Here is a 14,425-nt window from a genome sequence, read left to right as displayed (position 1 = left end):
CCACAAATTTACAGTGGGACCCCATTTTTATGACTTGATTGACCCCATTTTTGAAAATTCCTAGTGCCAACACTGGTGGAGTATTGGTGTGTGCAAAACAGCAGTAGCCTGCGGGCCGGTTCTAATACTAATCAAATACCATCCAGGGAGCCGTAGAGAATTCATTCGCGGGCACCCCTGTTGTACACTGTCCAGCTAGCTGTGTACAAACAAAACAAGACTTAATAGATACTGTAATACAATTGTGTTTTTCAGTCAGTAAAAATTGGTGTTCTATCGCAGTGTTGTGCATTACAAACTCAAACGCATTTCATGCTGACGTAGAAGCTAGCTTATCTCTTTCCGTAGTTAGCTTTTACGGCTATTTTTGTAGCACGCCGATGTGTTACTATGCTAGAGAAAGAGTTCCTCAGTGTTTGCTCTTACAATAACAATGTCGCTACTGCTTGGTTATTACAAGGGTTACGGAATGTAAATGAAGTATTGTTGACAGTTTTTGAATGCATTTTTAATGTGATTTAGAGGTAGAATAAATTGCTCCCGTTAGCTGCATTGCTAGCAACTGAGAACAAGCCGATTTCTATGTTAGAATGCAAAACATAAAAAATACATGTGTCTTCCTGTCTCTCATAATGATTCTGAATAGGCCAAATTTGAAAAAAGTGCAGTTCCCATTTAAAAAAGATTAAAACATTGAATTTTTGTGAAATTTGAAAAATATTTTAACAAAAATGTTAGATAGTTCCTAAACGTAACAGTGGGTATGACACCGATGTATATTTCCATCTTAACAGCACACTCATTTTAATATCCCCCCTCATTTCCACATTGCTTTTTCAGAGAAAAAGACCAAAGGCTAGGGCTGGGTGATATATCGATATACTCGATATATCACGGGTTTGTCTCTGTGCGATATAGAAAATGACTAATATCGTGATATTCGAGTATACGTTCTCACGCAGTTGCTTTTAGCTGCGGGCATTACACTACAGGCTCTTCCCACTCTTTGTTGTCTCTCCTTCTCACAGAGACATAAAACAAGCGTACCTTCTTACATACGTCACATACGTATACGCCCTCGCGGAGCAGAGAGGTAGCGGCATGGGTAACGTTAGCTGTGGTTTGGCTTCAAGTGGGAATATGTCGAACAGAACACCGTAATTTGTCAAGTGTGGGGCAAAAGCGTTGCGACAAAAAGTCGCATTACTGCTAATATGTAGCATCATTTGAAAAGTCACCAGCTAGAGAATGAAGAGTGCTTACTCCGCATGTCAACATCTCCGTTCGGTGCCACACCAACAAAATGCCGAGGCAACCATTTCCAGATCAACACCGTATGAAAAAAATAGTCAACAACAGAAGGAGATAACGTCCGCAGGAACCTACCACATAGCGAAGGACATACACATTTGATTTCCTATTATGCAGCTCGATACTATTTGACACTTATTGAAATATCTTGTGTGACATCATGCACAAAAGTGCACTTTATTTGTTTTAAACTATTGTAGTGGCGTTCTGTACAAAAAGTGCACCTTAATTTAGTGTTGTTTTGATATGTCATCTTAGTGACATCAGTGTTTCCCACACATTCATTTATTTGTGGCGGCCCGCCACGAAAGAATTACGTCCTCCACAAATAGATTTTTTTTTTTTTTGTCCTGTCCAGCTTCTCAGGCAAATCATATAGTTGATGTAGATGCCCATATAGGCTGTTCAGATTTACTTTACCAAAGAGAAGTGTAGGATACTTCTCTTGTTGCCTTATTTGTATTTGACCACTACTGTTTTCTGTTTATTTGTTACTGACTGTGGCAGGACACCTCTGCCTCTGTTTCACTTTATGTTGCTGGTAAATAATATGGTTGTAGTAGTAGGCTAAAGTAAAATTATTTAGTATGCACTAATTAAAGGGGCAGAGCTTTAAGAGACATTTTAGCTTTTATATTTGATAAGATATATTTTTTGTAAGAACCACAATTAATAAATATATTTCAGTGAATAACTTATTGTTCAAATCTGTATATAAATATGTACATAAAGTGTTGTAATTATATTGTAAAATGGATGGATGGACGTTTAAAACAAAACTGTTATTATTAATTGGTAAGTATACATTTTTTGAGCCTTTTTAGAGAAAATCATATCATTGTAGTAAATTATGCAAATTACTCGATGATGTCATGGTGACCACGCCCATAGCCACACCCCCACCGCCACAGGTATCTTGGCAGTTTATGGGAAACACTGGACATCATGCACAAAAGTGCACTAATAGATTGTTTTAAAATGTCTCTGACAATCTTGCACTTTCTGTTTTGAAATGACATGAATGTTTGAGCCACTGCTTAATAACGGTTTAATAAATACACTTTTGCTAAATTGACTTAGTTGTGATTTCCCTCTCTGCATGAAAGTTTAAAATGAGCATATATTAATGCAGTATGAAGAAGAATGTTTTAATGTAGAGACATAGAATCATCATACTGCTGTGATTATATGCATCAAGTGTTCATTCAAGGCTAAGGCAAAATATCCACATACCGTATTTCCTTGAATTGGCGCAGGGAATATAGTATTCGCACGTCTAGAATTACTGCCGGGTCAAACTCGTATCTCAAAATAATTAACGCATGCTTGGCCTTATCGCCGGTTCATTATTGACGCCGGATCAAATTCGTTTCGCAAAATATTGATTTTATTATCGCATGTCTATAATTTTCGCCGGGTCAAACTCGTTTCGCAAAATATTTAGCATATGGCTAGAACTCCCGCCGGGTCAAATTCGTTACGTCACGAGTGACGCTTTACCTGTCCTCATTTTCAAAATGGAGGAAGCTGCTTTCAGTAGTTTACAATCGCACAAAGGAAAAAAGATAAAGAGCTATTCAGTAGGATTTAAGGTCCAAGCTATTGAATACCAGTACAGTATGCTAAAAAGAACAGTAAGCAGCTATGTTTTATTAATATACCGCAGCTGCGTGTGTCAAATACTGTATTAGTCATGAAATTACTCCCGCCTCCTGGTGGTAGAGGGCGCTGCAGCGCTAGTGATCCTTCTTGCGACTTCCGGTACTGCAGAAGAATTGAACACACGCAGCCTCTGCCTGAACTTTTAACAAGGAGGACTACATACCGGTATCTAAAATAAAACAGTTTTCTAAACTGGACTTTCAATCGAAGCAGGAGGTAAAAATTAAAGGAATATCTCCATCGAGACAGAGAGACTTTTAAAACGGAAGAAAGAAAATAAGGAAGACTTCTATAAACAAGTTATCGATGCTTTTGGTCAGAAGGAGCTGCAAATGGACTCCATTTATAAGTACAGGTAAGACCATAATAACCTTTTTTTTTATTAAATGTGCTTTTCATGATGGTATGCTTACATCACACTCAAAGCGCACGCCTAAATTTACCGGATTCCTTTTGGTAAACGCCGGAGTGAGAAGAGGTTTTAAAATAATTACCGCATGCACGGCCATCCCGCCGGTTTCCGGTAAACGCCGGAGTGACAGGAGGTTTTAAATTAATTAGCGCCCCTGCGGCTATTCAAGGAAATACGGTGTATATGGTGTATTGTGACATGGCCTAAAAATATTGAGATATTAAAAAAAGGCCATATCGCCCAAAACACAAAAGTATATTTCCACATTTACGATTGACAGGCAGGTCATTCCTACCTTTGAGAGCCAGCTGCTCAGTCAGCTCTTCCTGGAGCAGCAGAAGACGCTCCCTCTCCACCTCACATTCCTCCTCAAGAGCCCTGAGTTCCACCTCGTGCTGGATGCTCCTCTGGGCCAACTCTTCCTTCAGGTTCTCCACCTCCTGCTGGGCTTCAGTCAGCTCGGACTGGTGACTCTCTTGCAGCGCGGCGATCTCCTTCGAGCTTCCCTCTCGGATCGCTTCGAGTTCAGCTTGAAGAGTTTGAAGCTGAACTTTCAGGGAACTTTCGTGGACACCACTGACGCCGGCTTCCTCAAAAAGGTGATGTTTCTCTCTTTCACTTTCTCCCTCCTTATCGCGGTCTTCTCGCTCTTCCAGCAATTTCTGGAAATGTGCCACTTCTTCTTGCCGTCGACTGTCGGATTCCTTAATGCTGATCTTTAGGACGTCGATGGTCCGTTGGTGGTCTTCGATCACATGGCCAAGTTCTGCGACTTCATCCTGCACAGAAGTTTTTGCAGTCAAATTACTTTTCACAGAAAATTAATTAAACCAATTTTTTTTGTCCTTTTAATTGTATCTTAAGCGTTATATAATTTTCCGTATTATATCGAGAGGTGACAATTTGGTTTCACCCCTAGTTAAGATGACATTGTTGAATTTGCGTAGTTGTATGTTTCCTATTAATTGTGAAAAAGTAATTGTTGGAATAATTGTTTGTAAATTGTCACAAAAACTTTGTATTACATTGAGTTCCTAGCAGGGGGATGGGTGCTGTCTTTGAAACCTACCAAGAGGAATGCTCGTAAAACTCCACTGGGACTTCAAAGCGGACAGATGGCAGGATCTGCCCAATTTCCAGACGAACTCTTTTTGAAGTATTTTACGAACCCTTGTTGAACTATTTTATGGAACTCTTTTTGAACTATTTTACGACCTCTTCTTTTGAACTGTTTGGTAACCAAAGGCAAGACTGTTTACGACCCACTTCCCTCTGGAAGCAGCTGTTGTCAGGTGGGGAGAGAAAGTCCAATAAAGAAGGAGTGCAATCTTTTGGCAGAGCGTGCTGAGACACTGTAAGTGGTTACAGGTCGACGGCGACTCTCCTCAATATATTGAGTCCAAATTGAATTCTGTCTCTGTTTGATTCTTTGCCTCTTGTCTTGTTTAATAGATGTCATCAGTGTTTGAACCTGACAGTAATTGATCGTGGCGCACCGCCACTGCAAAATAAAAGCCACCCACACCTTTTTTTTTTTAAAGAAAATAAATAGAAGCAATGTGTTGTATGATCTGTATATAGTAAAGGTGGGAATTTTATTTATTTTTTTGTCCTGTCCAGCTTCTCAGGCAAACCATATAGTTGATGTAGATGACCATATCAGCTGTTCAGATTTACTTTACAAAAGAGAAGTGTAGGATACTTCTATTGTTGCCTTATTTGTATTTGACTTTATTAAATGTATTTATATTATCATTTGGTGCAGCCGGGCCGGAGCAGGAGGGGATACAAAGAGAAAAAAAGGAAGACAAAGGGGGAAATTGTGGGGACAAGAGGAGGATAAGACAGAGAGACAAAAACAACAACAGCAAACACAACAACAACAATAGAACAACATCAGCAAATAGCATATGTACAAATATGATGGTAAAAGTGATAGCAAAGAAGCAGTGAAATAAATAATAATACAGAAATGACAATGAGCATTATTACACTACAAATGGATCAATACAAATATCAATAGAAATAGTGCTATTGATAATGAACAATACCAATAATTTACCTCTATTATCAACAATACAGTTGTTCAAATGCAACAATACATATACGTAATAATAACAAGAGATACAAAATAATGCAGAAAAATGGAGGGGAAGAAAGAGAAGCAACCTATATTAACCTTGTAGATTGTTATAGTAACAATAGGTTAAGCTTTGTCAGTGTGCCATGTGTTACCCAGTGCGAATATTTGAGCACCTCACAATTCAATTACGATTACGATTCAGGAGCTACGACTCGATTAAAAATCGATTATTGATGCATCTTTAATTTATGTACATTGATGCAGTTTTACATTTCTTTTAATTTCACTAAATAAGCGCTTATCACTTGCAACTTAAAAAACCCCCAATTAATTTGGAATAAGAAACAGTTAAATTAATTACCACATTTATTAAATGAATGAAAACTGGACTATAAGTGCCCGATACTAAAGGAGCTGGTCGGATCTCTCGGTGCGGTGGCTTGTTGCAGTCAGACAAATTTTAGAACTACATTATTTTATTTACAATAAATACATCGATTATCGACGTGTACTAATCGATTCTATACTTGACTTCAGGGTTCCTGCCCACAGGAACTCAAGCTGGGGATGATGTAATAACTAGGGTATGACTATGTAAAAAAATTAAAAAGTAAAGAAACGGCAAAATAAATATCAAAGATGCACAAAATAAAATCAGGTAAAAAATGTTTGGTGAACAAAAAGAGGCACGGTGAGATGTCACTCTCTCTGTTGCTATAGCATCTTACACTCTGCGGACATGGAGATACAGCGAAACCTCGATTTACGAATCCCTCGACTTGCAAACTTTTCGATTTAGATGGAGCTGATTGTGCCTCCGTGTGCGAACCATGTCTCTGTGTACAAACATTTCATTCATTCATTTTGTGGTCCGCCTGCAGGCAAAAAGCAGGGCCTTGCAGTACACTACTAGTCATTCACTATTTAGTGCTTCTGCATATGTGCAAATTTGTTCAGTTTTTTTGCCTTTCGACAAGTTTTGTCCCTTATGCCAACTCAGTATGAGTCCCAAAAATTCACCAGACCACAATTTTAAGAAGGGGGAAATTGCTGTGGAGTTAAAAAATAAATAAAAAAAGACTGATTTGATTTGGGGATAACAATTTGATTCAAAATAGATTCAAAATTATTATTTTTTTAATAACAATGGGTGGCAGTTCTATTTTTAACTACATTGCTCCATAAAATAGATAAACATATCTGATCAATTTCTATATTGCTTAAAAGAAAAGAGGTTTTATTCAATAAAATGCTTCCCAAACACTTAATAAAGTCAAATACAAATAAAGCAACAAGAGAAGTATCCAACACTTCTCTTTTCTTAAGTAAATCTGTACAGCAGATATAGATCATCTACATCAGTGGTCCCCAACCACCGGGCCGTGGCCCGGTACCGGTCCGTGGACCGATTGGTACCGGGCCGCGGCTGCACAAGAAATTTAAAAAATAAAAATAAAAAAAAGTTTTTTTTTAAAATTAAATCATCATAAAAAACACAATATATACATTATATATCAATATCAATCAATACAGTCTGCAGGGATACAGTCCGTAAGCACACATGATTGTATTTCTTTATGAAAAAAATAAATAAATAAATATATATATATATATATATATATATATATATATATATATATATATATATATATATTTTTTTTTTTTTACTACCCCTCCCGCCCCCCGGTCCGTGGGACAAAAAGGTTGGGGACCACTGATCTACATCACGGGTGTCAAAGTGGTTTTCACTGAGGGCCACATCGCAGTTGTGTTTGGCCCCAGAGGGCCGCATCTAACAGTGAATACTATTATTACACCATTTTTAATAAATTTTATTATTGTTTTTTTTAACACTAAAATGTAAAAAAAAAAAAGGTAAGTTGCAATAATTTCACCTCAAAATTTAGTGTATTTTACTGTAAATGGAAGAACAGTACTGCTGTTTTTATGGCTAAAAAAAGCAGCTCAGTTGCCAGAATTTGACTGCAAAAATTTACATTAGTTATTTTTACAGTAAAAAAAAAAAGCAATTTTACAGAACAATTTTGGCACCTGAGCTTTCAGGTTTTTTTTAATTTTTTTTTTTTACTGCAAATCAACAACTGTAGATTTTTTGGTGTATTACTGCCACATCGCAGTTGTGTTTGGCCCCAGAGGGCCGCTTCTAACAGTGAATACTATTATTACACAATTTTTGTATGCATTTTATTATTGGTTTTTTTAACACTAAAATGTAAAAAAAAATATGGTAAGTTGCAATAATTTCACCTCAAAATGTAGTGGAAGAACAGTACTGCTGTTTTTATGGTAAAAAAAAAGGCAGCTCAGTTGCCAGAATTTTTCTGCAAAAATGTACATTTGTTTTTTTACTGTAAATAAAAAAAACAGCAATTTTACAGTAAAATTTTGGCACCTGAGCTGCCAGTTTTTTTTGTTTTACTGCAAATCAACAACTGTAGATTTTTTGGTCTAATACTGCCACATCACAGTTGTGTTTGGCCCCAGAGGGCCGCTTCTAACAGTGAATACTATTATTACACAATTTTTTAATGCATTTTATTATTGTTTTTTTTAACACTAAAATGTAAAAAAAAATATGGTAAGTTGCAATAATTTCACCTCAAAATGTAGTGGAAGAACAGTACTGCTGTTTTTATGGTAAAAAAAGGCAGCTCAGTTGCTACATTTTTTCTGCAAACATTTACATTTGTTTTTTTACTGTAAATAAAAAAACCAGCAATTTTACAGTAAAATTTTGGCACCTGAGCTGCCAGTTTTTTTGGTTTGTTTTTGTTTTACTGCAAATCAACAACTGTAGATTTTTTGGTCTATTACTGCCACATCACAGTTGTGTTTGGCCCCAGAGGGCCGCTTCTAACAGTGAATACTATTATCACACAATTTTTTAATGCATTTTATTATTGTTTTTTTTTAAACACTAAAATGTAAAAAAAAATATGGTAAGTTGCAATAATTTCACCTCAAAATGTAGTGGAAGAACAGTACTGCTGTTTTTATGGTAAAAAAAAGGCAGCTCAGTCGCCAGAATTTTTCTGCAAAAATTTACTTTTTTTTTTTTACTGTAAATAAAAAAACCAGCAATTTTATAGTAAAATTTTGGCACCTGAGCTACAAGTTTTTTTTTTATTTGTTTTTACTGCGAATCAACAACTGTAGATTTTTTGGTCTATTACTGCCACATCACAGTTGTGTTTGGCCCCAGAGGGCCGCTTCTTACAGTGAATACAATTATCACACAATTTTTTTATGCATTTTTTTTAACACTAAAATGTAAAAAAAATATGGTAAGTTGCAATAATTTCACCTCAAAATTTAGTGTACATTACTGTAAATGGAAGAACAGTACTGCTGTTTTTATGTTAAAAAAAAAAGGCAGCTCAGTTGCCAGAATTTTACTGCACAAATTTACTTTTTTTTTTTACTGTAAATAAAAAAACCTGCAATTTTACAGTAAAATTTTGGCATTGTGCTGCCAGTTTTTTTTATTTTTTATGCAAATCAACAACTGTAGATTTTTCGGTGTATTACTGTAAATGCCAAAACGGCACCACAGTTTATTACAGTGACAAAAGTACTGTTTATTTTCATTTAGAGAAAAATGCTGTAAAAACTACAGTAAATTCCAAAATTTTACCATGAAATCTACATCGCACAATTTGATGGATAACTTGCTTTGAAATCATTATTATTAGTATTTATTTTTTATTTTAAAAATGGTTTGAATGTTGATAATATATTTTTGCATAATTAGACAATATTTAAGTTAACATCATTTGGAGTATTTTTTTTTTCTTCTCCCAAAATAGAAAGAAAGAATACATTTAGTAAGAAAAGTTACAGTACTTTATTGATAAATATTATTTCCAGGCTTTATAAATATATAAAATTAAATGAAGTGGCGGACCAGAACTGGCCTTGAGTTCGACACCTGTGATTTACATCAACAATATGATTTGTCTGATTGGCTGGACAGGACAGGTAAAAAAAAAAGAAAAAGATTTTTGATACTTTTGAATCGATTAAGAATCAATACAAGTAAGAATCGCAGTTAATCTGAAAAGCAATTTTTTTTGACACCCCTAGTAAATATATAAAAAAATGACACACTACTTGGATTTTTCAATTCACCTTGGCTAATTGTTTGATCCTCTCCAATTCTTTTTGAGACATTGCGAGGCTTTGGTGTGTTTCTGCCTTCTCCAACAATAATGCATCCATCCTCTCTGTCAGCTCCTGTCACACAAAGGTGGTGTCCAGCACAAACAAATGATATATTACCAAAAACACATTGCTAAGACGCTTTGCTACACAACATTTCAACCTCTATCAACGAGGAGTCGTCTGAACTGCTGTTACGGTTTTGGCAAGGCTCTTTGAGCGTCTCCACTTCCTTCTCCAAATCTGAAACGGCACATCAGGTTATATATATATATATATATATATATATATATATATATATATATATATATATATATATATATATAAAAAACACTGCGCAACCTCAGTCCTAAAATAATCATCTCGTCACCTGCACATCTGCTCTTCATCTTTTGGAAAGCAGCCATTTGCTTTTTGGTGAACTTGATGAGATCCTCTTTGGACAGTGCATCCAGCTGTTGAAAGAATTGGTGTCACTGTGCTGTTGATACCTACAATCAAAACTGCTCTTTTTCATAAACATTTCAATAAGCGGGGGTAATACCTTTGATTTGGGCGCACCAGCTGGTGGTGAAGCCACAGATTCCGCTCCTGTGTTAGCAGGGTCCTGTGAAAGCAATGTGTCACAAACAAAGTACAGTAATTATCAAAGCAATGTGTAATAAACACGGTTATAATTATAGAAAATGACACATGCACCAGGATTGGGATATTAAAGGAGCGGTTAGCAACATTTACACAGAAGCCTAGAGGGCGCTAACTTCCCCAAGCTTCTTACGGCTTCTAGAACGTATTGACGTGACTACATAGGTACGCTTTAGCGTTGGGTGTTGTTAGCTAATGATAGCGATTTGGATAGTTAGGGTTCGCATGTACCCTGTATAAAGGACTCCCACAGGGAGTCCTTTGTACAGGTACAAAGGAACCTATTGAAATTGTAAGGTTTATTAATATTCCGCAGCTTTGCGCACTACTTTGCCCCCCTTAACATGCTTCAAAACTCACCAAATTGTATACACACATAGAAAAACTGTGACAGCACACTTTAGTAAAAAAACCAAACCCCAAAAATCAAAATTGCGCTCTAGCGCCCCCTAGGAAAAAAACAAAAACAAACTGCCTGTAACTCCCACTAGGAAGGTCGTAGAGACATGAAACAAAAACCTGTATGTAGGTCTCACTTAGACCTACAATTCATAATTTCACATCCTCGGGCAAAAACCAACAGGAAGTTGGCAATTTCCCCTTCAACACAAAAAATGACTAAAAACACTAATTTTTGCTTCTTTGAACTGTAATTTGACCCCCTTAAAATACTTCAAAACTCACCAAACTTTTTACACACATCGGGCTTGGTGGAAATTGCGATCTAAAAAAAAACCGAACCCCAAAACAGAGACAAAACTGCTTCTCAGAGGAAAACACAGACAAAACTGCTTGTAACTTCCGGTAGGAACGTTTTAGAGACATGAAACAAAAACCTCTACGTAGGTCTCACTTAGACCTACATTTCATAGGTTGACATCCTTCAGCAAAAATCAACAGGAAGTTTGATATCCCCACTTCAAAACACATTTTTTTTAAAAAGCGGTCACCAAACATCAAACATCTCCTCTGAGCGCGTTTGTCGTTTTGGCTTCAAACTACTACAGGAGAGAGATTGAACCTTTCTGATTAAAAGTTGGCGAAAGCGTTTTAATAAGTGCTACGGTTTTGATTTTACGAGCCTTCAAAGAAAAGAACCACTGTGCCGCAGCACCTAGGAAAAAAACACAGACACAACTTCATCTAACTCCCAGTACGAATATCGTAGAGACACGAAACAAAAACCTCTATGTAGGTCTCACTCAGGACTACCACTGGACAAAAGTATTGGGACACCTAGGACTAGCACCTGCCAAAATGCGGACCCGACCAACGCTGCTTGCAGCTTTAATTAGCTTTTGCTGTCATTGAATCAACCCTGATAAGGCACACCTGTGAAGTGAAAACCATTTCAAGTGACTACCTCTTGAAGCTCATGGAGAGAATGCCAAGAGTGTGCAGAGCAGTAATCAGTGCAAAGGGTGGCTATTTTGAAGAAACTAGAATATAAAACATGTTTTCAGTTATTTCACCTTTTTTTGTTAAGTACATAACTCCACATGTGTTCATTCATAGTTTTGATGTGACAATCTACAATGTAAATAGTCATGAAAATAAAGAAAACGCATTGAATGAGAAGGTGTGTCAAAACTTTTGGCCTGTACTGTATGTTCTATCATAACAACAACATGACTGCAGATTGTTGGTTCTCTTGGACTGTTTTGTGTGTGGACGAGACAGGGTGAGTTACCGGCGTAAACACCGATTATTTGGTTGGGGCCGGTAAAAATGTCCATAACATCCATCCATCCATCCATTTTCTACCGCTTATTCCCTTCGGGGTCGCGGGGGGTGCTGGAGCCTATCTCAGCTACAATCGGGCGGAAGGCGGGGTACACCCTGGACAAGTCGCCACCTCATCGCAGGGCCAACACAGATAGACAGACAACATTCACACACTAGGGCCAATTTAGTGTTGCCAATCAACCTATCCCCAGGTGCATGTCTTTGGAGGTGGGAGGAAGCCGGAGTACCCGGAGGGAACCCACGCAGTCACGGGGAGAACATGCAAACTCCACACAGAAAGATCCAGAGGCCGGGATTGAACTCACGACTACTCAGGACCTTCGTATTGTGAGGCAGACGCACTAACCCCTCTGCCACCGTGCTGCCCCCTGTCCATAACATAAACTTAGTAATTGTGAAAAATATAGACAGTTTTACGGTTGCCAACCGTCCCTTGAAAAACGGAATCGTCCCGTATTTAGAAAGAAAAGTACCCATTCAGGTCGAGGGACGCGATTTGTTCCGTATTTTTATTACCGTGAAAATTAACAATTGCTGGGTTGCATATGACGTCACATCCGTTTTTCTTCTTGGCGGCTTAATTGACATGATAGTTAAGCAGTTTGAGCGTAGAGTTTGAGCACAAAATGCCGGATTGTTGTCCTGTTCTTGGGTGTTCCAGTCGTTCAAATAGAGACATAGGAAATAGCTTTCGTAGAGTCCCGAAATAAGTGGTTCATAAAAAGGCCATATCGCGTACGCCAAAATCTGCACTGAATCAGGTAAATAAACAGTAGTCTAATGGGACTCTAGACCATCGCCTCAAACCCGGAAGGACCTCTAGGTCACGTGATTGTAACCCAGCTATAGTCTGCAAAATATCAATAGATTCTTTTTAACAAGAATAGCTCCACAAGTCTGCTACGAACTAAGGCAACGTGACTACCACAGCAAATATAAGAAAATAAGAATTGGGGAAGTTTGTTTTTGTCTAACAGGAAGCTCCATGTGGTTATCACCTCAATGAGATGCTATCATTGTAGTAGTCTGTGTCATTCAACAACTCTGCTCTCTGGTTGTTAGTAAAATAATGTCTTCTCAAAACACTAGTTGTGTATCTAACTTAACATACACATAATTCATCCAGATTTATGACAGTGAGACACAGGAGTCTAACAGGTAATACAGCAACTCATCAAAAGGTCAAATTATATTTGCTTCAAAAATTCTGAAAGTGTTCACTTATGACATTGTACCTCTGTTTAATGACCGAGTATCACAATATAGCATAAAGACAATAATGTTTGAGTGGAGATCTCCTTCAAAAATAATGCACAACTGAAATGTTGCCAGTCATATTAATAAATCAATAATATCTCACCACCTTTTTGTCAAAGTACAAATCCCAAAAGCAGTGAAGTTATCACGTTGTGTAAATGATAAATAAAAAGAGAATACAATGATTTGCAAATCCTTTTCAACTTATATTCAATTGAATAGACTGCAAAGACAAGATATTTAACGTTCGAACTGGTAAACTTTGTTATTTTTTGCAAATATTAGCTCATTTGGAATTTGGAACATGTTTCAAACAAGCTGGCACAAGTGGTAAAAAAGACTGAGAAAGTTGAGGAATGCTCATCAAACACTTATTTGGAACATCCCACAGGTGAACAGGCTAATTGGGAACAGGTGGGTGCCATGATTGGGTATAAAAGCAGCTTCCACGAAATGCTCGGTCATTAACAAACAAGGATGGGGCGAGGGTCACCACTTTGTCAACAAATGCGTGAGCAAATTGTTTAAGAACAACATTTCTCAACCAGCTATTGCAAGGAATTTAGGGATTTCACCATCTACGCTCCGTAATATCATCAAAAGGTCCAGATAATCTAGAAAAATCACTGCACGTAAGCGACAATGCCCGTGACCTTCCATCCCTCAGACGGTACTGCATAAAAAAAAAACAACATCAGTGTGTAAAGGATATCACCACATGGGCTCAGGAACACTTCAGAAAACCACTGTCAGTAACTACAGTTGGTCGCTACATCTGTAACTGCAAGTTAAAACTCTACTATGCAAAACGAAAGCCATTTATCAACAACACCCAGAAACACCGTCTTTGCTGGACCCGAGCTCATCTAAGATGGACTGATGCAACGTGGAAAAGTGTTCTGTGGTCTGACGAGTCCACATTTCAAATTGCTTTTGGAAACTGCGGACGTTGTGTCCTCCGAACCAAAGTGGAAAAGAACCATCCGGACTGTTATAGGCGCAAAGTTAAAAAGGCAGCATCTGTGATGGTATGGGGGTGTATTAGTGCCCAAGGCATGGGTAACTTACACATCTGTGAAGGCACCATTAATGCTGAAAGGTACATACAGGTTTTGGAGCAACATATGTTG

The 14,425-nt window shown here is 37.5% G+C and overlaps 1 protein-coding gene across 1 annotated transcript in view; it reads right to left on the bottom strand.

The window, feature by feature from the left end:
* LOC133663184 (GRIP and coiled-coil domain-containing protein 2) overlaps nt 1-14,425 on the bottom strand; it is a 74,250-nt gene that overhangs the window by 58,681 nt on the left and 1,144 nt on the right. Inside the window, exons 2-6 of the mRNA XM_062067465.1 lie at nt 10,192-10,254; nt 10,018-10,102; nt 9,811-9,890; nt 9,618-9,722; nt 3,681-4,164 (exon numbers count right to left, since the gene is read on the bottom strand). Coding sequence (XP_061923449.1) covers nt 3,681-4,164; nt 9,618-9,722; nt 9,811-9,890; nt 10,018-10,102; nt 10,192-10,254 — 817 coding nt within the window. The remainder of the gene's footprint in view (nt 1-3,680; nt 4,165-9,617; nt 9,723-9,810; nt 9,891-10,017; nt 10,103-10,191; nt 10,255-14,425) is intronic.

Source organism: Entelurus aequoreus, linkage group LG13, assembly GCF_033978785.1.
Source record: "Entelurus aequoreus isolate RoL-2023_Sb linkage group LG13, RoL_Eaeq_v1.1, whole genome shotgun sequence".
NCBI classification, from domain to species: Eukaryota; Metazoa; Chordata; class Actinopteri; order Syngnathiformes; family Syngnathidae; genus Entelurus; species Entelurus aequoreus.
Note: the sequence above shows the minus strand (reverse complement) of the source record. Positions and strands in the feature narration are given on the sequence as shown.